At 58.4% G+C, this 21,497-nt stretch overlaps 2 protein-coding genes across 12 annotated transcripts; one reads left to right on the top strand and one right to left on the bottom strand.

Moving 5' to 3' along the window:
• Positions 1 to 1,218: 1,218 nt before the first annotated feature.
• On the top strand, positions 1,219 to 11,247 carry Hcn3 (hyperpolarization activated cyclic nucleotide gated potassium channel 3). 5 transcript variants are annotated; one of them, XM_087203512.1, is made up of 8 exons: positions 1,219 to 1,650; positions 3,692 to 4,121; positions 5,655 to 5,851; positions 6,171 to 6,390; positions 6,727 to 6,873; positions 7,362 to 7,602; positions 8,741 to 8,905; positions 9,271 to 11,247. In XM_087203512.1, exons 1-8 carry the CDS (start codon positions 1,373 to 1,375, stop codon positions 9,993 to 9,995), a joined length of 2,403 nt encoding a protein of 800 aa, XP_087059638.1. In that variant the 5' UTR covers positions 1,219 to 1,372; the 3' UTR covers positions 9,996 to 11,247. The 5 variants fall into 5 exon arrangements, with proteins under 5 accessions (XP_087059638.1, XP_021104976.1, XP_004871323.1 ...); XM_021249317.2 differs by having other exon boundaries at positions 1,221 to 1,650; positions 3,692 to 4,010; positions 5,655 to 5,816; positions 6,172 to 6,390; XM_004871266.3 differs by having other exon boundaries at positions 1,222 to 1,650; positions 5,655 to 5,816; positions 6,172 to 6,390.
• On the bottom strand, positions 10,755 to 20,834 carry Pklr (pyruvate kinase L/R). Of its 7 annotated transcripts, none has more exons than XM_013067997.3 (12): positions 20,818 to 20,834; positions 17,889 to 18,002; positions 16,984 to 17,166; positions 15,469 to 15,560; positions 15,261 to 15,392; positions 14,965 to 15,151; positions 14,451 to 14,721; positions 14,219 to 14,369; positions 13,774 to 13,926; positions 13,523 to 13,689; positions 12,334 to 12,515; positions 10,755 to 11,835 (listed from the first exon to the last, which is right to left on the bottom strand). In XM_013067997.3, the coding sequence occupies exons 2-12, from the start codon at positions 17,983 to 17,985 to the stop codon at positions 11,729 to 11,731; spliced, it is 1,722 nt and encodes a 573-aa protein (XP_012923451.3). In that variant the 5' UTR covers positions 17,986 to 18,002; positions 20,818 to 20,834; the 3' UTR covers positions 10,755 to 11,728. The 7 variants fall into 7 exon arrangements, with proteins under 7 accessions (XP_012923451.3, XP_021104977.2, XP_021104981.2 ...); XM_021249318.2 differs by having other exon boundaries at positions 10,755 to 11,863; positions 20,818 to 20,833; XM_021249322.2 differs by lacking the exon at positions 20,818 to 20,834 and having other exon boundaries at positions 10,755 to 11,863; positions 16,984 to 17,095; positions 17,889 to 18,005.
• Positions 20,835 to 21,497: the final 663 nt, after the last annotated feature.

Genomic DNA, 21,497 nt, shown 5'->3' on the forward strand with positions numbered 1-21,497 from the left:
TACAGGTGTGAGCCACCACCCCTGGCTTGGAGTTTAAATATGATCTTATGGAGAATTTTGAAGGATTTTATGCAAGTGCTACAACTACATTTGGATTTTTTTCATTGAGATTTTATTAGTGATGACTCAGGGTCCCAGTGTAAGGATCCAGGCCCCTCTTTACCCCTGAGGAAAAGTACAGGGAAGCGAGGTGGAGCCAGTTCATCTCTCTTAGCCCCGGCTGAGACCCAGGGCATGGGGCAGAGAACTTGTACACATGCTGGTACTGTGGCACACACACCAGCCCCTGGCCCTGGTGACAGTCCAGGCATCCGGCCAGCAGCGCCTGGTCTGCATCTAGCTGGGGAAGCAGCTGTCCCCGGGGGCAGTCTTGCAGTTCTCGATTTTGGTCTCTTCTGCACTGCTGCTGACTCCTAAAGAGGACCTTGAAGCAGTGAGCAGCTCAACATAACCTCAGCGAAGATCTCAGAGTCGGACAGGAAGCTGAATGAGAGCGGATGTGGCAGGGTGCGAATAGTGTTGAGACGGTGCAGTGGTGCAGGCGCATAATCCCAACGTTTGGAAGGCTGAGACAGGAGGATCTCAAGTCTGAGGCCAGTCTGGGCAAGTAACAGAGACCCTGCTTCCAAATAAAATATAAAAGGGCCAGGGATGTGGCTCAGTGGTACAGTAACCCTAGTTCCATCCCAGTACCTTAAAAAAGGGGGGCTGGGGAGGTTGAAGACTCTTTTAGAGGTTTCTGAAATAATTTGGGTGGAAAAAAGTGCTGAGGGCTTGAAATAGGGCAGTGACAGTAAGAGACAAGTCGAGACAAAGAGAGGAATTTGTCGTATTTCCGAATGTCTTGCATTCGACACCCTAAAGCCCGTCTCGGTCGTGCTCCGCACAGGTGGGCGGCGGCCGTAAGGCTGGGGCTGTGTGCTCGGCGCTCCTCGCTGGGGCTGCGTCGCCGTGGTGAAGGCGGGAGGGCTGCACTGGAGCGCGCCAGCCGGGCGGCAGTGGGCTCAGAGGGGAACAGTGCGCGGGGCGGCGCAGAGGAGACGGAACCCGACTGAGGACCGAGGACCATGGGTCCCGACCCCTCCCCTCCCGCCGCTCGCCGGCGCCCGGCAGCTCCGGGCCACGCCCCCCCGCCAGCCAGCGTGAGGCCACGCCCACCCGGAGTCGCCCGCGCCCCCTGCCCGCGCCGCCCGCCAGGGGGCGCAGTGCCGCAGGCCGTCCGGTGCACACGCCCCCTCCGCAATCGCGGCGCTCCCAGTCTGAGAGGCCCGGCGAGGCTCCTGGCCCGGCCGCGCCGGCTCCGCGCCAGGGGTCAGGTGGGCCGGATGGGCACGGTGCGGGGCCCGAGGCCGGGCGCGTAGGCGCGGGCGTCATGGAGGCGGAGCAGCGACCGGCCGCGGGGGTCGGCGAGGGGGCGCCCCCTGGGCTGGAGGCGGTGCCTCCCGCGGCTCCCGCGCCGACCGCCGCGGCCTCAGCTCCCACCGCCGGGCCCGCGCCCGAGCCGAAGAGGAGGCCGCTCGGGACCCTGCTGCAGCCCACCGTCAACAAGTTCTCTCTTCGGGTGTTCGGCAGCCACAAGGCGGTGGAGATCGAGCAGGAGCGCGTGAAGTCGGCGGGGGCCTGGATCATCCACCCCTACAGCGACTTCCGGTACCGGGCGCGGGCGGCGGCGACCCCCCACCCCGGCCCAGGGCCCCCGAGCCCGGAGCCCCCGCCCCGCAGCCCGTCTGCTGGGTCGGGCGGCCCTGTCCCGGGGCTCGGGTCGCCTGGGGAGCCTGGCCCGCGCTGCCCCTCACCCCAGCGCCGCCCCTCCCGGCCGCCCGCTGTCCCTGGTGCTGACGGGGTGCGGCGCGGCGGGACCCGGAGAGGAGGCCGGGACCCTGGGGCCAGGGCCGCTGCGCGTCCCCGAGGGCTGCACCTCCACGGCCAGGACGCTAGGGCGGAGGGCGGCTCTGTCCTTGGGGGAGATGAAGGGCAGCCTTTGGAGGAGGCGGCGAGGCGGGAAAGGCCGGGGTGTGAGTGTGAGGCTGGAGCACAGGCCGAGGTCAGGCATCCTCTCCTGAATGTCCTCTTCTTCCCGTAGTTCCTTCGCTTCCGCCCGGCTCCCGCCCCGCACGCACCTATTCGGCCTCCCGCGCGCCCTCCCCTCCTGCAGTCCCCTCAGACACATCCCGAGGCCCTGTGCCCGAGCCCGGCGCTTCCGCCCCATCCTTCTCCTGCGTCACCCGCTGGGCTTGTGACCGCCTGTGAGTCAGGCTGTGAAGATGTTCCGCTGGCCAGGAAAGCCCGGATCTTCCTCAGCGGCTCAGGGAGAGGAGATCCCGGGGTAGAGGAGATCCAGGGATTGTTGTTGGGTGAAAGCCCACAGTCTGGGAGGCTTCCCAGAGCCTGGATTTGGGGACCACTGAGAGCCTTTGAGGGGCTGAAAGAATCGGTTTGGCAGGCATGGGCAGAAGGGGCTGCATCCTGCTCATGCTGGGATTAGATGTGTCCTAGAACTAAAATCACCGTGGGAAATCGAGTCGCTCGGATTATTTGGTGATTTTTGTCTGGATGCAGGGTCCCCCAGATCCCCCCACCCCTTCTTTCCGCAGCTTCCGCCACAGCTGTACCGTCTCCCCTGGGCGTGGCCTTGCCTGGCTCAGCCGGAGTCCAGCGGTCACAGGCAGAGAGGGAGGGAGAGGAGCAGAGCTCAGGCGCGCTGCTCTGCTCTGCTCGGAGCCCGGGGAGCTCCCGTTGTGCGCGTCAGCCCTTGTGCTGTGAGGGGAGGGCCATCCTTGGAAAGCTCAGTGCAGATGGACGCAGGACAAACTACCCCGCCCTGGACGGGGCTGGGCAGGTTTTCCTAGAGAAACAGGATTCGAGCATCCAGCTGTGCTGGGGAGGAGGCCTGGGGTGGGCAAGGCCGAGGAGTCCGAGACCAGGAATGGGCTGGGAGCTGGAGATGAGAGGAGCAGCAACCTTTTCAGTGGTCTGCAGATAACGGGTGGGTGAGTCATATCACTAACCAGTGCGTGCAGCATCGTCACATACATTGTCTTGGGAATTTCCCAACAACCCTGGGAAATTAGCACAGGGTACTTTATCTTTACATTAAAAAAGCGGGGATTTAGCTCAGTGGTTCCACTGCTTGCTTCACAAGTGCAAGGACCCGAGTTCGATCCCTGGTACCAAAAAAAAAAAATCCTTGATAATGATGCATAAATCTTACGTAGTAAGGATCATGTAACAACTGTGTTACTAAATTGCTGAATGGTCCAGGCTGGATTCGAACTTGGGATCCTCCTGCCTCAGACTCCCACGGTGCTGGGGTTACAGGCGTGTGCCACCATGCCCGGTCACTTGTCTCATTTATTTACATTTCCCACTAATGGACATTTGAGTGTTCCCAAATTTAATCCTGAGATAAGCATTCCCATACACATTTCTCCTGGAACATTTGTTTCTCCTGGGTGTGTATACACCTAGGAATGGAATTTCTGGATGGCAGGAAATGCAAATGTTAGACTGCCAAATAATGCTGAACTGCTTTCCGAAATAGTGGTCCCAGTTTCACTGCCAGTGGCTCTCAGTGGCCATTCTGCTATTCTGTATTCTTTCCCCCTCCTGACCAAGCCAGACTAGCTTCTGTCAGTCCAGTGGCTGATGAGATGTCATGGTGGTCTTACTCCCCATCCTGCTCCCACCCTAGGTTTTACTGGGACCTGATCATGCTGCTGTTGATGGTGGGGAATCTCATTGTTCTGCCTGTGGGAATCACCTTCTTCAAAGAAGAGAATTCTCCCCCCTGGATTGTCTTCAATGTCCTCTCTGACACTTTCTTCTTGCTGGATCTGGTGCTCAACTTCCGAACGGGGATCGTGGTGGAGGAGGGTGCTGAGATCCTGCTGGCACCTCGGGCCATCCGCACTCGCTACCTGCGTACCTGGTTCCTGGTGGACTTCATCTCCTCCATCCCTGTGGATTACATCTTCCTGGTGGTGGAGCTGGAGCCCCGGCTGGACACTGAGGTCTACAAAACAGCTCGGGCCCTGCGCATTGTCCGCTTCACCAAGATCCTCAGCTTGCTGCGGCTGCTCCGCCTCTCCCGCCTCATCCGATACATACACCAGTGGGAGGAGGTGGGGCAGGAGGCGGCCTGGGGCACACAGACCCCTCAGGGAAGGCTGCATGGTTGGGGCTCCTGGTGACCTTCTGGGGCAGGGCAGGCGGGCAGGGTGTCCGTGGGGGAGTTCTTCCCACAATTGGTAAGGAAGAAGCAGGGACAGAATATAAGGTCAGGACAGTGAGGCCTTTGGTGGGGACGGGGCAGGAGGGCGGAACCCAGCGGCTAGACACACACTTGGGAGCCCTGGTGGAAGCGGGTGACTGACGCCGGGTGGAAGCTGAGGCGTGGAGAAGGCTGGAGCTGCAGGTTCAGACCACAGTGTAGTGGTTCGGGATAGAGGCTCTCGGATCTCCCTGCCTGTGGTCACATCCCAGATCTACTAACTGATAGGCGAGAGACTCAGTGTCCTCTTCTGTAAGATGAGATGTTATGATTCCGTTGTAAGAATCAAAGGACCTAATACAGGGGCCGGGGATTTAGCTCAGTGGTTTCGCCGCCTGCTGCGCAAGCGCAAACGCAAGGACTTGAGTTCGATCCCTGGTACCAAAAAAACCCAAAAAAAACCAAAACAAAGGACCTAATACATGTAAGGCACTCAGAAAAGTGTCTGAGCTGGGTGTGGTGGCACAGTGCTCTGGGAGGCTAAAACAGGAGGATCCCAAGTTCAAGCCCAGGCTGGGGAACTTGGTGACTTAGCAAGACCCTGTCTCAAAATAAAACATTTAAAAAGGGTGGGGCTATAGCCCAGTGGGAAGGCCTGGATTCACTTCTCAGTAGCACACACACATAGTAAATTCTTGGTAAATCAACTTGTTATTATTACTATGTTGTTGGAAAGAAAGTGATCATTAGCCTTTTTTTTTTTTGGTACCAGGGATCGAACTCAGGACCTTGTGCCTGTGAGCCAGGCGCGGTGCCCCTAAGCCACATCCCAGGCCCAGTGATCATTAATCTATACACGTGCCCTGGGGACATTACACTGTGAAATGCCTGTCTCCTCTTGTCCAGTGTGCACATGAGCAACTTGTGCAGCAGACCGATTTGAGTCTGTCCCGAAACTTGTGTAATTTGGGGCATATGATTGGCCTCAGTTTTCCTGTCTAGAAGAGTTAACTATGAGAGTACTAAAGGTTAGGTATGGAGTGCATACCTGCAATCCCAGCTAACCAGGCAGCAGAGGCAGGAGGGTCATAAGTTCAAGGCCAGCCTGGGCAACTTAGTGAAACCCTGTCTCAAAATCAAAAGGGCTGGGGATGCAGCTCAGGGGTGAAGTGTTTGCCAGGCATGTGCAACACATACAAGGGCCTGGGCTCACTCCCAAGCACCACATGCACAAACACACACACACAATGAGATTATAGCACAACCCACCTTGTATTAGCTGTACATGTGTGCTATAAAATTATACAAGCAAATAATGGCCACATTTTTTTTAATTCAGGGAGGCTAGGGCAAGGGAGAAGTTCAAAGAGAATTTGCAGAGCTGGGACTGGAGGAGCAGCAGGGAGGGTTCCTGTCCACAGCAGCCCCTCCTCGGACTCCTCAGATCTTCCACATGACCTATGACCTGGCCAGCGCTGTGGTCCGAATCTTCAACCTCATTGGGATGATGCTGCTGCTCTGCCACTGGGACGGCTGCCTGCAGTTCCTGGTCCCCATGCTGCAGGACTTCCCTCCTGACTGCTGGGTCTACATGAACCGCATGGTGGTGAGAGGTCCCCACAGCTCTGCTGCCCTGGGGCTTTCTGAGGGCTCTTCTGCCTGAGCATCTGGGAGCAGGAGGTGGGAGAGGGCAGGAAAGATGGGGCAGGCGGGGTAGAGGGAGAAGTGCAAGAGACCCAGAGGAAGTCTGTAGTGGGGGAAACAGGCAAGGAAAGGGACCTGAGCAAAAGCTGAGGCCCCAATCTCCAGTCTTTTGCTTCAGGGACCCAGAGCCAAACAGGTGCCACCCAGGAGGAGGCTCTGAGGCAGAAGGGGCCGGCAGAACTAGACACGGGAGAAAGGGGAGGTACAGACACAGCCGAAGGACTCAGGCCCATCTTTGCAATATGCTCTGCCCTTAGAACCACTCGTGGGGCCGCCAGTACTCCCACGCCCTGTTCAAGGCCATGAGCCACATGCTGTGCATTGGCTATGGGCAGCAGGCACCTGTGGGCATGCCCGATGTCTGGCTCACCATGCTCAGCATGATCGTGGGCGCCACCTGCTATGCCATGTTCATCGGCCACGCCACTGCCCTCATCCAGTCCCTGGACTCTTCCCGGCGTCAGTACCAGGAGAAGGTCAGCAGGGATGGGAGTGAAGGGTGGGTGGGGAGAGGCTGGACACGGGCAGCTCGACGTGTCTCCTGCCGGGTCTCTGTGTCCTTCCCTGCCCAGCTCCATTTGTCCCATGCCTCTGTGTGACCTTTTCCTTGCCACTGTCCTTGGACCCCTCCTCTGCCTGTGTCTGCGTTTTCCTGTCACGGCACTTGTGTCAATCTGTATCCACCATCATTCACACATACTCTGAATTCACACCCACATCTGGCTCCATGTTTCACCCTCTGCGTCTGACCTGTCTTTGGCCTTCCGCACACCCTGGGTCGTCTTCCTGCCGGCCATGGGTTGGCTCTGCAGTACAAGCAGGTGGAGCAGTACATGTCCTTCCACAAGCTGCCAGCTGACACCCGGCAGCGCATCCACGAGTACTATGAGCACCGCTACCAGGGCAAGATGTTCAATGAGGAGAGCATCCTGGGGGAGCTGAGCGAGCCGCTGCGGGAGGTAGGCTGGCTGGGCCCTGAGGGGCTCTGTTGGGGTCTGGGCTTCCGGAGTGCTGTCTAGGGAGGGGTATTTGTCCGCAGATGCTGCTATAGGGAGGCGACTTGCAGAGGGCCCCATGGGAGGCCAGGTATTTTATGGGCTGAAGTCTTTCTCTTTTTTTTGGTACCGGGGATCGAACATGGGACCTTGCGCTTTTGAGTCAGGTGGAGGCAGCACTGAGCTAAATCCCCAGCTCTGAAGTCTTTCTTAAGTATCTTAAGAGGCTGAACAATCCAATGGGGACTGTATGGGTTTCCATCTGGGGGGACAGTTCCACCAGGGCCCATGGGAGGACTCTGAAGGCAAGGGTTCAGGGGTGGTCCAGGCCCACTACAGGACCCTTCTCCCCTGGCAGATTCGACCTGAGGGTGGAGCTTCTGGAAATAGATGGTTTGGTGGGGGGCTCTAGGGCCAGGGGGCACAGCCTGATGGGCCCTTCCTCTGCTCAGGAGATCATTAACTTCACCTGCAGGGGCCTGGTGGCCCACATGCCGCTGTTTGCCCACGCCGACCCCAGCTTTGTCACTGCAGTTCTCACCAAGCTACGATTTGAGGTCTTCCAGCCAGGGGACCTCGTGGTGCGTGAAGGCTCCGTGGGGAGGAAGATGTACTTCATCCAGCATGGGCTGCTCAGTGTGCTGGCGAGAGGTGTCCGGGACACTCGCCTGACTGATGGATCCTACTTTGGGGGTCAGCAGGCCTCAGGGAGGGTGGTGGGGTCACAACACAGGGTGGAGGGGAACTGCTCCCTGGGATCAGGGGCCTACCCGGCTGTGCTCCACAGGCACTTAGTGCTCCACCCCAGTCCTGCTTAGCGAGGGCCCCAGGGTCTGTAGTTTTCAAATCTCAGGAGATTCCAGTGCACAACCAAGTTGGAAACTACTGGGCTGGAGGGCCTTTTAGGACTCTGAACCAGGATCCTGTGTGTTTAGTGAAAGATAGGGGTGAAGCAGCGCTGTCCCAGGGCCTTGAGCTTTGTGGAGCTGTCCTGGTGGCATGATTCAGGACTCTGCCTGTGGTGGTGGGTGGGGTGGCTCTGAAGCTGGTGCCCAAAGTGACCTGAGTCTCATTAAGCTCTCAGCCCCAAGCTGAGACCTCCAGCATCTCCGTTCAGTGTGTCCTTGATCCTTATTCCATGGAGTGGGAAGGGGGTACACAGGGTGAGTTACCCAGGTGTGCCCTAGGGATAGAGCATCTGGGCTTCATCTGGGGTGAAAGTGGAAGGAGTCACTGGGAGTCCGGAGCCCAGCACGACCTGCTTGTTTGTCCACTTTTTTTTTTGGTACTGGGGATCAAACTCAGGACCTTACTCTTTCGAGGCAGCACGGTGCCACTGAGCTAAATCCCCAGCCCTACTTTTTTTTCCTTTTTGGCTTTTTCTTTTCTTTTCTTTTCTTTTCTTTTTTTTTTTTTTGGTACCAGGGATCGAACTCGGGTCCTTGCACTTGCGCAGCAGGCAGCGAAACCATTGAAATAAATCCCCGGCCCTCCTTTTTGGCTTTTTGAGACAGGGTCTTACTATGTAGCCCAGGCTGCCCTTGAACTCACAGCAATCCTCCTGCCTCAGCCTCCCGAGTGATGGGATTACAGGCATGTGCTACTGTGCCTGGCTATGTTTGTCAGTTTTAATATGAAGAGAATAAAGACAAGGAGAGTTGCACAGAAATTGTGCAGGTCTGCCGAGAGACAGGACTCTGCGCATGGGGCGGGGTCGCATTGGGCTCCCCAGAGCCTAGGGAGGAGTCCGCTGTGGGTCAGCTGCTGTAGGCCCCAGAGCGAGCACCCACCCTGAGGCCCGTGGTTCTGAGCCTCCTTCCAACTTCCGCAGAGATCTGCCTGCTGACTCGGGGTCGGCGCACGGCCAGCGTGCGGGCTGACACCTACTGCCGCCTCTACTCCCTCAGCGTGGACCACTTCAACGCCGTGCTCGAGGAGTTCCCCATGATGCGCCGGGCCTTTGAGACGGTGGCCATGGACCGGCTGCGCCGCATCGGTGAGGCCGCTCTGGGTCCCCGCCTGCTTCAGCCATCTCCATAGCGAGGAGGCCAGCACTTGTGTCATGCTCCACCCCGACAGGACTTTCAGCCCTGGCTCACTGTCCACAGGTGTCTCACCCCGGGACGGGACGTCATCCAAGTCCCCGCGTCCTGAGGGCGCCTGAGCACGGGCCCCCGAACCTCACCTTCTCCGATCTGTACCTTCCGCCAGCCCCAGCTCCACCTCCTGACTCCTCCCAGTCGCGCCTCAGCCCCACCCCATCCCTGCCTCCAGCCAGGCAGCCTGACATTCTTTGATTTCCAGCCTCGGACTTGGATTCCTTCCCTACCCTTAACTCTTCCTTTCTGGGGCAACTTCTAGGCAAGAAGAATTCCATACTGCAGCGAAAACGCTCAGAGCCGAGTCCGAGTCCGAGTCCGAGTCCGAGTCCAGGCAGTGGTGGCGGCACCATGGAGCAGCACCTGGTCCAACACGACAGGGACATGGCCCGGGGCGTCCGGGGCCTGGGCCCGGGCCCGGGAGCGCGGCTCGCTGGGAGGCCCGTGCTGTGGGAGCCGCTGGTGCACGCACCTCTGCAGGCAGCTGCTGTGACCTCCAACGTGGCCATCGCCCTGACTCACCACCGGGGCCCTCTGCCCCTCTCCCCCGACTCCCCAGCTGCCCTCCTGGCTCGGTCCGCTCGGCGCGCAGCAGGCTCCCCAGCCTCCCCGCTGGTGCCCATCCGAGCTGGCCCCCTGCTGGCACAGGGGCCCTGGGCATCCACCTCCCGCCTGCCCGCCCCCCCAGCCCGAACGCTCCATGCCAGCCTCTCCCGGGCAGGGCGCTCCCAGGTGTCCCTGCTGGGCCCTCCCCCGGGCGGAGGTGGGCAGAGGTTAGGACCTCAGGGCCGCCCACTCTCAGCTTCCCAACCCTCTCTGCCTCAGCGGGCAACAGGCGATGGCTCTCCTCGGCGGAAGGGCTCCGGAAGCGAGCGCCGGCCCTCCTCGGGGCTCCTGCCCAAGCCTCCAGGGACAGCACAGCCACCCAGGCCACCAGTGCCTGAGCCAGCCACCCCGCGGGGCCCCCAGCTCTCCGCCAATATGTGAAACCCTTGGTTACACAGGCCTTAGCTCTTAGGGTGCAGCAGTAGGTACCCGAGGGCAGAAGCCTCTTGGGGACAGCCGGGGGACTCAGGGACCACCCTGTGGGAGCGCGTCCCCCGTCACCATGGTGTTCTCTGTAGCCTATGCTCAAGCAGCCACAGCCTGTCTGATGTCCCAGTCCATTCATTCACCCATTTGTCCTGTGTACCCAGCCTATATGGTGAGGGCATGGTGCCAGGCACTGTGTTCCTCCACTGCCAAGTAGAAGTGACTCAGAGCCCTCTGCCCAGGCTGCTCCGTGGCCCTGGTCCTGCCAGGTGCAGGACGGCCCGTGACCCCTCCCTTTACTAAGCACAAGTACTTGCCACCACCATCACTGCCAAGGAACGCGATGTTTCTGTTTCCTAGCCAATGGCCCTGCAGGGCTGGCCTAGTGTGGTATCTTCCTGTCCCCTTAGTGTAGCTGGGCACTGTCAACTACCTGTGCCTCCACTGCTGCCAACAAATGTCTTGGGTCCTGAGTGTGGGCATCCACCTCTGCTCTCTTACTGCCATGTGTGGACCCTCCCCACCTGCTCCCTCTGAGCGGGAACACATGTCTGTCTGTGGCAGCACGGTCTGTCTAACTGGGAGCTGCCTCCTCCCTGTGCCCTTGCCCCTGTGCTGTCCCTCTCTGGAGCTAAGGTACAGCTGGCGCCTCCTTAGTGGGCTAGCCTAGATCCCCTTGGGTGTGGGTAAGGAGCTGGACCCTTATGTGAACTGTTTCTTTTCATCTTATTTATTCAGTTATTTATTGATTTGTTCATTTGCTATTTGACTTATTATCAACTCCTTTTGTTCACCTGTGCCTCTCTGTCCCTCCATGCCAGCTTCTGTGGCCCTCGAGCAGCGCCATCAGCAATATTTGAACCTCCTCCCTATGTAGGTAGAGGCAGGAGGGGCTGACCAAGAAGGGAGGACACCGATTTCACCACAGGGTTTTTCTCTCCTGGGTCTGCTGTTGGTGCAGGAATAAGGGATGTGCCAAGGCATCCATGCCTGGGGAAAGGCAGGCTGGCCCCTCTGCCTTCTCAGGGACAAGAGTAACCCCTTACCCATCCGCTCTGTCCCCTCTCCTTTTCTGCAGCATCAAAGAATGTGGAGGGCCAGGACCCTAAATCTTTCCTTTTAGGGGAGAGTTACGGGGTTCTCGGTGTGTGGGAGAAGTTTTATCATTGCTGTAAACAGCTGTGTTTAAAAAGAAAATAGATACTCATTTTGGCTCCTGGTTTGTGTGTGGGAATAAAGTGGGTGCAAGAAATTTCTAGGTGTAAGGGGGGGGCACTGGACCCAGCCAGGCATGAGGGGAGGGCTCTGCAAGGCTGGCACTGAGGCCGTGAAGTCAGGGATTCGCTCAGCTTGCCCCAAAGCATGCTTTGATGGCTGCCAGTCACCTCAAAGAGGTGAGGGGTGGGAACCTGTGGGAAGGGAATTAACCAGCCGGGCTGAGATTAAAGGCTCAGGACACCTTAGCGGATCTGACACCTGAGCGGATTGGACGCAGAGGCCATAGGATCAGTGCTGCCCGGCAGCCAGAGCGTCGCTGGATGCAGATTGTCATGGGCTGCAAGGAGCGGAGAGGAGGAGAGGCACCCTAGAGTGGGGCTCCATGGCAGATGTGGCCTCAAACAGGGAACGTGGGAGTGGAGACAGCAGGGAGCCGAGTGGGGAGGGAGGGACCTGGGGGTGCCGCGTGCTCAGGAGATGCTCAGCACCCGCATGATGTTGGTGTAGCCAGAGCCAGGCCGCCAGCCCGTCACCACAATCACCAGATCCCCTGCGCTGAGGAAGCCACGAAGCTTTCCTGGGGGAGGGTGGAGGACAGTCAGCCCCTGGAGGACGCAGAGCAGCCCTGTGATGAGGCTGTCATGCTCCCCCACCTCAAGGCCACCCTGAGGGGAAATGGCAGCACTGCAGGGAGCACAACCCCTGTGGGATGTCAAAGTGGCCGCAGGTCCCTAGTGGGGTGGTGTGCATCTTGCTAAGGAGCAAGCCTGTGGCTCTGCCGACAGGAAGAGATCGGGTACGATTATGTGACAGTCATAAATCAAATTTCAGCTCCAGATGTTCCAGTGGCTGGAGGCACCTGGTATAGGCAGCAGCTGGGCCCTGCCCTCTGCTCTCCTTCATGGCTCAGCTTAGCCTCCCCGTTTAGAGTGTGTTACCTCTCAGTCTTAGTGACTCTTGGAGGGAAAATCTGGGAGCAGAGGAGACAGGCAAGGCTCTGAGCGAGTGTGAGAAGCTGGTCTGGGGGTCTCCCTGTAAGTGCGGGAGGGGAGGAAGGAAGGCGTTGGGATCTCACCGCTTTCGATGCCAAACTGGACCCGGCGATCCACATCATCTGCCCAAATGGCCTCCGGAACCTCACGGTAGAGCACGGGGAAGACTCCCCGGCACAGGTGGATCTGGCGAGCAGCCTGGGCAGAGCGGGTGACAGCGATGACCGCTGCACGAGGGCGGTACCGAGACAGAAGCTGGGCTGAGCTGGAGGAGGCAGAGAAAGTTAGGCCGGAACACAAAAGTACAGGGGCCAGTACACAAGGTGTCACCAACAAGCTGTGTGACTCTGAGTAAGTCCTTGGACTTCTCTGGGCCCTGGGTCCCCGCTGTGAAATGAGTATCAGAATACGCTCCCTTCCTAGCACACAAGGAAGACAGCAGGGAATAAAGGTACACCAAATGAGATGACAAAACTCTAAGAAACAAAATGGCCAGGTATGGTGGTGCACGCCTGTAATCCCAGCACACAGGAGGAACCTGGGCTACATAGTGAGATCAAGACCATCTTGAACTACAAAGCAAGACCCTGTCTCAAAAAAAGAAAAGAAACGGGCCGGGGATTTAGCTCAGTGGTTTCGCCGCCTGCTGCACAAGCGCAAGGACCCGAGTTTGATCCCCGGTACCAAAAAGAAAAGAAACAAAACATTTTATAGAATGTACATTATAAAGCACTTAATTTCTTTAATACCGGAGATTGAACTCAGGACTTTGCACTTGCCAGGCAGGCATGGTGCCACTGAGCTACATCCCCGCCCCAGCACTTGATTTCTACATAGACCTTAATGTCTCTTATTAATTCTCAAAACCCCACGAGGAACACATGGCTAATTCACAGGCCTGAGGAGACTAGCAGGCTGGCAGGGCCCGGTGAGTTACTCACTCGAGGTCTCACTGATGAGTTTCAGAGCAAAGCCTGAACTCAGCCCTGCTGCACCTTTGAGCAGGACCTCAGCCTCCAGCCCCAGGAGCCCACAGGCCCCGACACCCATGTGCCCAGTGATGCCACCTGCCCTGCCAGGGCCCTGCAGTTCACTGGCACGAGTCCTGGTGTCTCCAAGACCTGGCGCGCCCCCTCTCCTCTCAGAGGCCCCTCTCTTCTTGCCCTAGGGCAATATTCTTCATCCCTGAGGATCAGCCCATGCCCAGGCCACGGCTCCTCCCAGCCTGTGACTGAGCCAGCGCCCCATGTGGGCGTCCTGTGTCCTCCTCACCGGCCAGAGGTGGTCAGCACGATGATGGCAGCAGCGCAGCACTTGAAGGCAGCCTCCACAGCGCCGATGGCGGTGACCTCAGTGGGGTCACGGCTCAGTGGTGCTGCCCGGCGTAGCTCCTCAAACAGCTGCCGGTGGTACACTGCGGCCTCTGCCTCCCGAGCAATCTGCAGGCACCAGAGGTCAGGCTGGGCAGGGACATGTGTCCGCTGGCAGTCCCTGCCCGTTTGCTCTTCACTCTAAGCTCCTACCGCGTGCTGCATCTTCACGGCCTCCACCGGGAAGTTGCCCTTGGCGGTCTCCCCTGACAACATGATGCAGTCAGCCCCGTCCAGCACGGCGTTGGCCACGTCGCTGGTCTCTGCCCGAGTTGGCCGGGGCTTGGTGATCATGCTCTCCAGCATCTGGGGGCGCCACGGACGGCAGGATTGTAGGAGCCACACTCCCTGGGGAGGCTGCCCACGCTGCTTCTCTGACACCCCTACTTGCTGAGCCCGGACGGCCAGGATTAGGGTCACGAGCTGTGTGACCCAGGCAGTTGTTCCCTCATCTAGAAATGGGGGTCACGATGTTTCTACCTAACCTCGTTGTTTGGGGTCAAACACCAGAGGCCAAGTGCGTGTGGGGCTCAAGTGTGGGTGCTCTCCCTCAGCGTCCCTCAGGCCTGAGTGTCCTGCCCCAAGGGCTCCTCCAGACCTGTGTGGCACAGACCACGGGCTTGCCCGCCAAGTTGCAGCGCCCAATCATCATCTTCTGAGCCAGGAAAACCTTCTCGGCCGGGATCTCGATGCCCAGATCACCTCGTGCCACCATGATGCCATCGCTCACCTCCAGGATTTCATCAAACCTGGGCAGTTGGAGGAATGAGAGCTGGAGCAGAGCCAGGACGCCCCAAGAGGGCAGGCAGCACAGGCAGTGAAAGCCTCACTTCTTCACGCCTTCATGATTCTCGATTTTGCTGATGATTTTGATGCCCTGTCCTTCCGGCCCCAGGGCCGCCCGCACAGCAGCCACGTCGCTGGCTTTCCGCACGAAGGAGGCGAAGATGATGTCCACCCCATGCTCCACCCCGAAGCGCAGGTCCTTGGCATCTTGCTCGGACAGGCTAGGGAGGTCCACCTCGGCGCCGGGCAGGTTCACGCCCTTCCTGCTGCCTAGGACGCCGCCGCTCTCCACCTCGGTCAGCAGCCCCTCGGGGCCTGAGCGCACGGAGAGGGGAGGGGAGGGGAGGGGAGCGCCGTCATCAGAGGCCGGCGAGGGCCCAAGGTCGCGCCGCCTTCTCGCCCGCCCGTTCTGGGTCGCATACACAGCGGGTACCAGATGGAAACCAGATGGAAACCTGAGCAAGAGGCGGGCAGCTCAGGTGCGCCCCACCCTTCAGGGGGAGGACGGGGTCCGGGACGGGCGGACAGGTGGGGACCTGGGCGGCGGGCGGGCCGCACCGATTTTCCGGACCACAAGGCAGATGAGGCCGTCGTCGATGTAGATGCGGCCCCCCACCGGCACGACCCGGGCGATGTTGGAGTAGTCCACCCACACGGTGTCCGCGTCCCCCCGAGTCCGGAAGGCCGAGTCCACAGTAACCAGCACCCGGGCGCCCTTCACAATCTCCACTTCCGACTCCGGGCCCTGGGGGCGGAGCCAGAGGAGCCATGACTCCACGCCCGCCGCTCGAGGCCCCGCCCGCCGCTCGCCCGGCCCCGCCCTGCTTCTCACCCGGCCCCGGCCCGCGTCTCACCCCTCGCAGGATCCCAGTGCGGATCTCGGGCCCCTTGGTGTCCAAAGCGATACCCACGGGCCTGTAGCTGAGCGGGGAGCTCGCGAAGCTCTCTGCTGCCTCCCGGATGTTAGCGATGGACGCGGCGTGGTACTGGAGGCGGAGCGGGCAGGATCTCAGGGGAAGGCGGCTAGGCCCCGGCGCCCCGCCCTCCCGCCCCGCCCCCCACCTCGTGGGATCCGTGGGAGAAATTGAGTCGAGCGATGTCCATCCCGGCCTTGATCATCTCCTTGAGGCGCTCGACGGATCGAGATGCCGGCCCTGGAAGCACAGACCCCGCTCAGACGATTTCCCCCCAGCCTAGCCGACGACCGACCACCCCGGCTAGGAAGAGGCCCGTCACTGCCTGGCTCTGAGCCTTGCACGCTTTCATTCATTCATGTAATTATTTAGTACTGGAGACCGGGGCTTTCCCACGGGGTCACATCCCCGACCCGTTTTTATTTTTATTTTGAGCCAGGGTCTCGCTAAATCACTATGTAGTCAGGCTGGGCTTGAACCCCAGATCTTCCGGTCTGCGCCTCCCGCGTGCCGGAAGACCGGGCGCCCCACTGCGGGACCCCGCGCGTCCCAGTGGACCCGGGAAGCGCTCCCGTAACTTTGCACGCGCTCACAACACCGCCTTCTGGGGCCTCGCCTCAAGCCATCCTCCCCCGCCGTCCAATAGTCCTTCTGGAAGCCCTGCGGGCTCCGCCCTCACGGCGTCTTCAGCGCCTGACCACCTCCACCGCTGCTAAGCGGCCGACCGCCGAGCCGGAAGTGCCGAAGTACCGTGGGACCAGCTTCCGTCCTCGGCCTCACCCCACTCACCCCCAACCCATTTCAGCCCGGGGGCCCAGCGGTTCTGTGAAAACAGCCGGGCGTGGTGGCGCGCGCCTGTGATCCCAGCACTCGGGAGGCTGAGCCAGGACGATCTCTGAGATTTCGAGGGCAGCCTGGAGTGCACAGTGAGACCCTGTCTCAAAAAAACTAAAAACTATACGTCGCTGTCATCCACCTGCTCCAGACCGAGTAGCCTATGAAGCGCCGCCCTGTCCTCCCTCTGTCTCTTCCCATAGGCTGCCCTTGCCCTTCACGCTTCCTAATGGCTTTGCACTGGGTGCTGCTGTCTGTCCCCGGGTGTCCGAAGGGCTAAATTTCCCATCTTCACTCCGGCTGCCCTGCCTTCCCTGGTTAGGCCTGCAACCCGCCTCCCACCTCGAATCCCTGATGCCCCTTCCTACCCTCTACATTTCTCTTTCCCCCCACAGTATTTATTACTTTCAAACACACTACTTATTGTGCAATTATTTTTTATTATTTGTTGTTCTATCCAAGTGAGGCTGTCAGTTCCTCAGGGGAGCTGTTGTCTCTTCTTTTCTGATCTCATCTCCTCCAACTGCCCTGGGCCCCTAGCCTCATCTACTAGATGCTCAACGAATATCTGTCGAATGGTGGAAGTGCTACTACATGCCTGTAGAGAGGCTGAGGCAGGAGGGTTGACATGAATTCAAGGCCAGCCTGGGCTACATCGTGAGTTCGAGGCCAATCTGAACTACATACCAAGGCCCTGTCTCAAAGAAACAAGCAAACAAAATTCCCAGTGCTACAGGGGAAAAAAGATAATTGTTAAATGAATAACTGTGGAACATGGTGCCCTGCCAATGGACAGCAAGGCTGAGGAAGCACGCTGAGGTGTCCTTACCGATGGTGGCAATGATGCTGGTGCTGCGAGCGGCCACTGGCTCTGAGTCGATGTCAAGCAGGCAGAGGTGTTCCAGGAAGGTGTCAGCCATGGCTGCTGGCAGCTGCTGCTGCTGGAAGAAGGTGGTGCCCAGCTCCTGGGTCAGCTGGGCCACACTGGCGCGCCGCAGGTACCCTGCTGGCCCTGCGGTGGAAGGGGTCAGGGCTGCCTCCCTTGGCGCCAGGCACCAGGTACACAGGACCTTGTCTGGGCCCAAGGGACTTAGACAGCAGGTATTGCACATGCTCTACATATCCTGACTTTACAATTGGGAAAAAGAGGCTGAGAACAGTGAAATATATCACCCAAGATCGTGCAGTTTCTGAGTAACCAAGATGGGATTCAAATCTAGATCGGACCAGCCCTAGGCTCAAATTCCAGTCACCCAGCTACGCCTAACTTCTGACCCAGCTCCCCAGCCCTATTCACAGTGGCGCCTCATTATCCATGCCAGTCACCCAGTTCCCTCTTCCAAGGTCCCTGTTTACTTCTTGGCAAGCCCTGGCAACGGGCTGTCTCCCCCTCCCAGCTCCTGTCACCCGCTAGCACTGCCCCGGGCCCAGGGCTTCAGCTTGGTCCAGCGAAGCCTGTCCAGCCGCACCTTCCATGCCTCTGCTCTCTGAGCCGGTCTCTGTGGGTCTGCTGTGCACTGTGTCCAGACCCTGGGCCCTGGGGCTGGGCTGGGCAGTGACACTGGTTAAAGTGTCACCAGCGTCTCTCCGGCCTGTATGCCAAGGTCTAGAGTCCAGGCAGCATGGGGGCGCCCCGTGGCTCCCCACTGGCCCAGACCAGGCGCTGCACTCTCAGGGAGACAGGTCCACCCCAATCGACTGCCACACTCATGCCCTCCTCCATTGCCCTCTCACCTCCTGGGGCACCGATGAGGACAGACTTGGCGAGGTCCCTTTGGGTCTGTGGGATCCATGAGCAAAGCTGCTGGGGCAGAAGGTTGGGAATTGACATGGTTCCAAAACGTGGCCCTAGGAGGAGAAAATGACAGAACTGCTGGCCTTATCAACAGGGGCCAGAGAACGGAGCAGGGTCACACCCTGCGCTCCGCCTGGCCCCGCCCTGCCCCCGATTTTGCCCTCTGCTCCTGCCTCTTCTGTTCCCCTATCTCATCCATTTTTCTTGATCAGTTTCAACCCATTCACTCCGCCTGGTCATCAGCCTGAATAGAGAGTTTTTAAATGATCCCTTTTCTTTCCACTTCACGGAAGTGAACCCTAGATGAACCCAGGGAGCAGGGGCTCCTTCAGAGCAGGGACTAAGTCTGAAGAGACAGGAGGGGCAGCCCTTCGATAGTGTGGTGGGTGAATGGTCCCTCAGTTTCCCCACTTGTTTTTCTGTCCTGACCAAGAGATACAGAGATCGCTGTGTGACCTGGGCAGGGACAGGCTAAGGTGAGACCTTGAACACCTGGTGCTGAGAAACCTCAGGCTGCCGCTGATCTTGGAGTTGCTGAACAATCAGGAGCTAGCCCTGCCCCAGGCGAATCCCTTCAGCCCCTTCCCCTGCCCAGGTAGAACCTTCTTCATCTCCCTTGCACTGCAAGGATAGTGTGACTCCCTCATAAATTTCCCTAATCAGTGCTTTGGGCCTCCTCATCCTAGCATTCAGTGCTTCTTTCCTGGGGCCCCAGTAGGCCCATGTTGGGGTGTGGGTGGTCCCTGCTGCCGCTGTTGGGGACTTGCTGCCTGTGTGGCGTGAGGAACTGTGGGGTTTGCTGGAAGGGCTCAGTGACGTGGTCATCAGTCTCCATCAGCATCACACTGTCTCCCGTTTGCTGCTCACTGCCGTCCAGTGTTTATTGAGTGCCTCCTCTGTGACAGGCCCTGAGTATAGATAGAGCCACTAGCCAGATCCAGGGAGACATGCCTGTGGGATATGGGCCTAGCCACTAGGGGGTGCTGAGGCAGGGTTGCAAATTTTTTTTTTTTTTTGGAACCAGGGATTGAACTCAGGACCTTGAGAATTCAAGGCAGGCAGTGGAACCACTGAGCTAAATCCCTAGCCCCAGGATTGCAAATTTGAGGCCAGCCTGAGCAATTTAGTGAAACTCTGTCTCAAAATAAAAAAGCAAAAAGTCCTAGGGATATATAACAGTACTTCCTGGGCTCAGTCCTTAGTACTGCAAAAAACGGAACCACACTAAACAAAAGTATTCCCTAGGGTCTTTCCCATCAGTGGAATTGATAGTAGTGTAGTGGGGAGACAGACTGTAACAAAGTATCAAGGGAATAAATGTATAACCACACTTTGTAAACGCTATTAAAGCAGGGATCGTGGTGCTGGGACAGACTGGCCAGTGGGGAGAGGAGGGGAATATCTTAAATTAAATTAAACTATAGCCAAGTAGGGGCAAGGATTTAGCTCAGTGCCACTGTGCCTGCCTCACAAGTGCAAGGTCCTGAGTTCGATCCCCAGTACTAAAAAAAACCCAACATTATAGCCATGTGATGATGCATGCCTGTAATCCCAGCACTCAGGAGGCTGAGGCAGGAGAATCACTGTGACTTCAAGGCCAGCCTGGAGTACAAAGTAAGTGCAAGGCCAGCTGAACTACATAGCAAGACCTTGTCTCAAAAAACAAAACAAAACAAAAATTAAATTAAATTATAGTACTGAAGATTGAAATGAGGGTTTTTTTTTGTGTGTTTTTTTTGGTACCAGGAATTGAACTCGAGTCCTTGTGGTCTTGGGCCTGCAAGGCAGGCAGCAGAACCACTGAGCTAAATCCCCAGCCCCAGAGGGCCATTTTTAATTTAAAAAAATTTTTTTTCCAATACCAGGGATCAAACTCAGGACCTCGCACTTGCCAGGCAGGCACGGTGCCACTGAGCTACATCCCCAGCCCTACTTTTGGGATTTTTTTGGTACTGAGGATCGAACTCAGGTCCTTGTGCTTGCGCAGCAGGTGGTGGAACCACTGAGCTAAATCCCTGGCCAGCCGTACTTTTTTTAATTTTGAGAAAGGTGCCATTAAGTCACTAAGGTGCCCGGGCTGGGCTTGCATTTGGGGTTAAGAGTCCTGGGCTCCTAGGCATGTGCCACCATGCCTGGCTGGGAATGTGTTTCAGATGAGGGGGTGGGAGGGCACCTCTGAGGGAGGTGAGTGGCTCTCTGTGAGCATGGACTCGTGTGCCAGGCCTCTGAGGAAGAACGCACTGGTGCCAGAGAGGGAGCAGCAACTTGGCTTGGCACCCAGAGCGGAGGGCAGGGCGTGGTGAGATGGGGAGACCTAGGCCGGGCCTCAGAGCCAAGCAGGGATGTGACCCACCTGGCTGGGGGGTGGAGAGCCCAGAGCAGGCGCGGGAGACCCCTGGGGGCCCAGGAGTTCAGCTGGAAGGTGAGGGGCACACGGAGCAGGCAGGCCGGGTCAGGGAAGCTTTGAGATAAACCCATTCTGGTTAATCATTAAAATCCAGATGCTGAGGGACCTGCTCACTGAGTGCTTCCTGCGTGCTCACTGTCTGCTTTTATCATGAGGACCTAGAAGGAGAGGAGGGTGAAGGGGCAGGGCACAGGGCACAGAGGAGCCGCTGAGTGGGGCTTTCGTCTCCAGCTGCCACTGCTGAGTCCTCCTCCACACTCCTCAGCTCTGCTCTAGAGCCAGAGGCTTTCAGACGCTTTGCCCATGGCTTTTGCAGGGTTTGGCCAGCGGCGAGCGGCACCCATGGGGGCCGAGGTGGACTGATGGCTAGGCTGGCCTCCCGTGCCCAGGTTAAGGGGTGATGAGCCCACTGGGACCAGATCTGGCCTGACACACACCCCTTAGGGTTACCAACACTCTACCTGGAATCCTCAGCCTGAGGATGGGCTGGCCGGGATCCCAGTGGGCACAGTGTGGGTGCTCCATGGAGCCTGATCCAGGCTGAAAACCAGAGTCCGTTCCTGACCCTATCTTCAGTAGCCTTGGAGACGAAACAGAGAAATAGCGACTGAGTACATTGCCCCTGCATCCATCAACTTCAAAATACATGAGACATGTCAGGGGCATTTTAGAGTAAAATGCACCATTCCACCCCTTGCCCCCCAAAGACTCATGTCTACCTCATGCAAAATGAATTGAGTCCATGGCTTAGAGTCCAGTCAACAGTCTTCAGAGTTCCAGGGTTGCAGAACAGTGCATTGAGGATTCTTACCCCAAAAATGTACCAGCAATTCCTACCACTAGGGGGCAGGGCCACAAACAGCCTGGCTGAAGAGGGGCTGGGGCCTGCACTGGGCTGGCCTGGACAGGAGGAACCAGCCATCAGGTGTGGACAGGCCCAGGACCAGGGCGGGGACTGGAAATCCTGCACTGCAGGTCAGCACCCTTAGGTGATGCCCGCTTCGTTCCCTCCCCACTGGGGGGTCAGGCGCCTGTCTGTGGCCCCTTAGGGCAGGATGCCCTCGGAGTCCCCATGGCTGTGCCCTCGCCCTGCCTCAGCAGCGTCCAGGTGACAAGACAGGAACATGCTGCTCAGCCCTGA

This window comes from Heterocephalus glaber, unplaced genomic scaffold, assembly GCF_053883595.1.
Source record: "Heterocephalus glaber isolate CG9 unplaced genomic scaffold, H.glaber_assembly_v1.0 deba00001795, whole genome shotgun sequence".
In the NCBI taxonomy this organism is placed as follows: Eukaryota; Metazoa; Chordata; class Mammalia; order Rodentia; family Bathyergidae; genus Heterocephalus; species Heterocephalus glaber.

Excerpts from the sequence above, each read along its gene's own strand:
- Hcn3 (XM_087203512.1), top strand. The coding sequence starts at position 1,373 with ATGGAGGCGGAGCAGCGACCGGCCGCGGGGGTCGGCGAGGGGGCGCCC. Across the intron at positions 4,122-5,654 it reads ACATACACCAGTGGGAGGAG|ATCTTCCACATGACCTATGA; the intron begins GTGGGGCAGGAG and ends CGGACTCCTCAG. Across the intron at positions 6,391-6,726 it reads GGCGTCAGTACCAGGAGAAG|TACAAGCAGGTGGAGCAGTA; the intron begins GTCAGCAGGGAT and ends TTGGCTCTGCAG.
- Pklr (XM_021249318.2), bottom strand. The coding sequence starts at position 17,985 with ATGTCAATTCCCAACCTTCTGCCCCAGCAGCTTTGCTCATGGATCCCA. Across the intron at positions 15,152-15,260 it reads GCACTGGGATCCTGCGAGGG|GGCCCGGAGTCGGAAGTGGA; the intron begins GTGAGACGCGGG and ends CTCCGCCCCCAG. Across the intron at positions 13,927-14,218 it reads CCGTGGTCTGTGCCACACAG|ATGCTGGAGAGCATGATCAC; the intron begins GTCTGGAGGAGC and ends TGGCGCCCCCAG.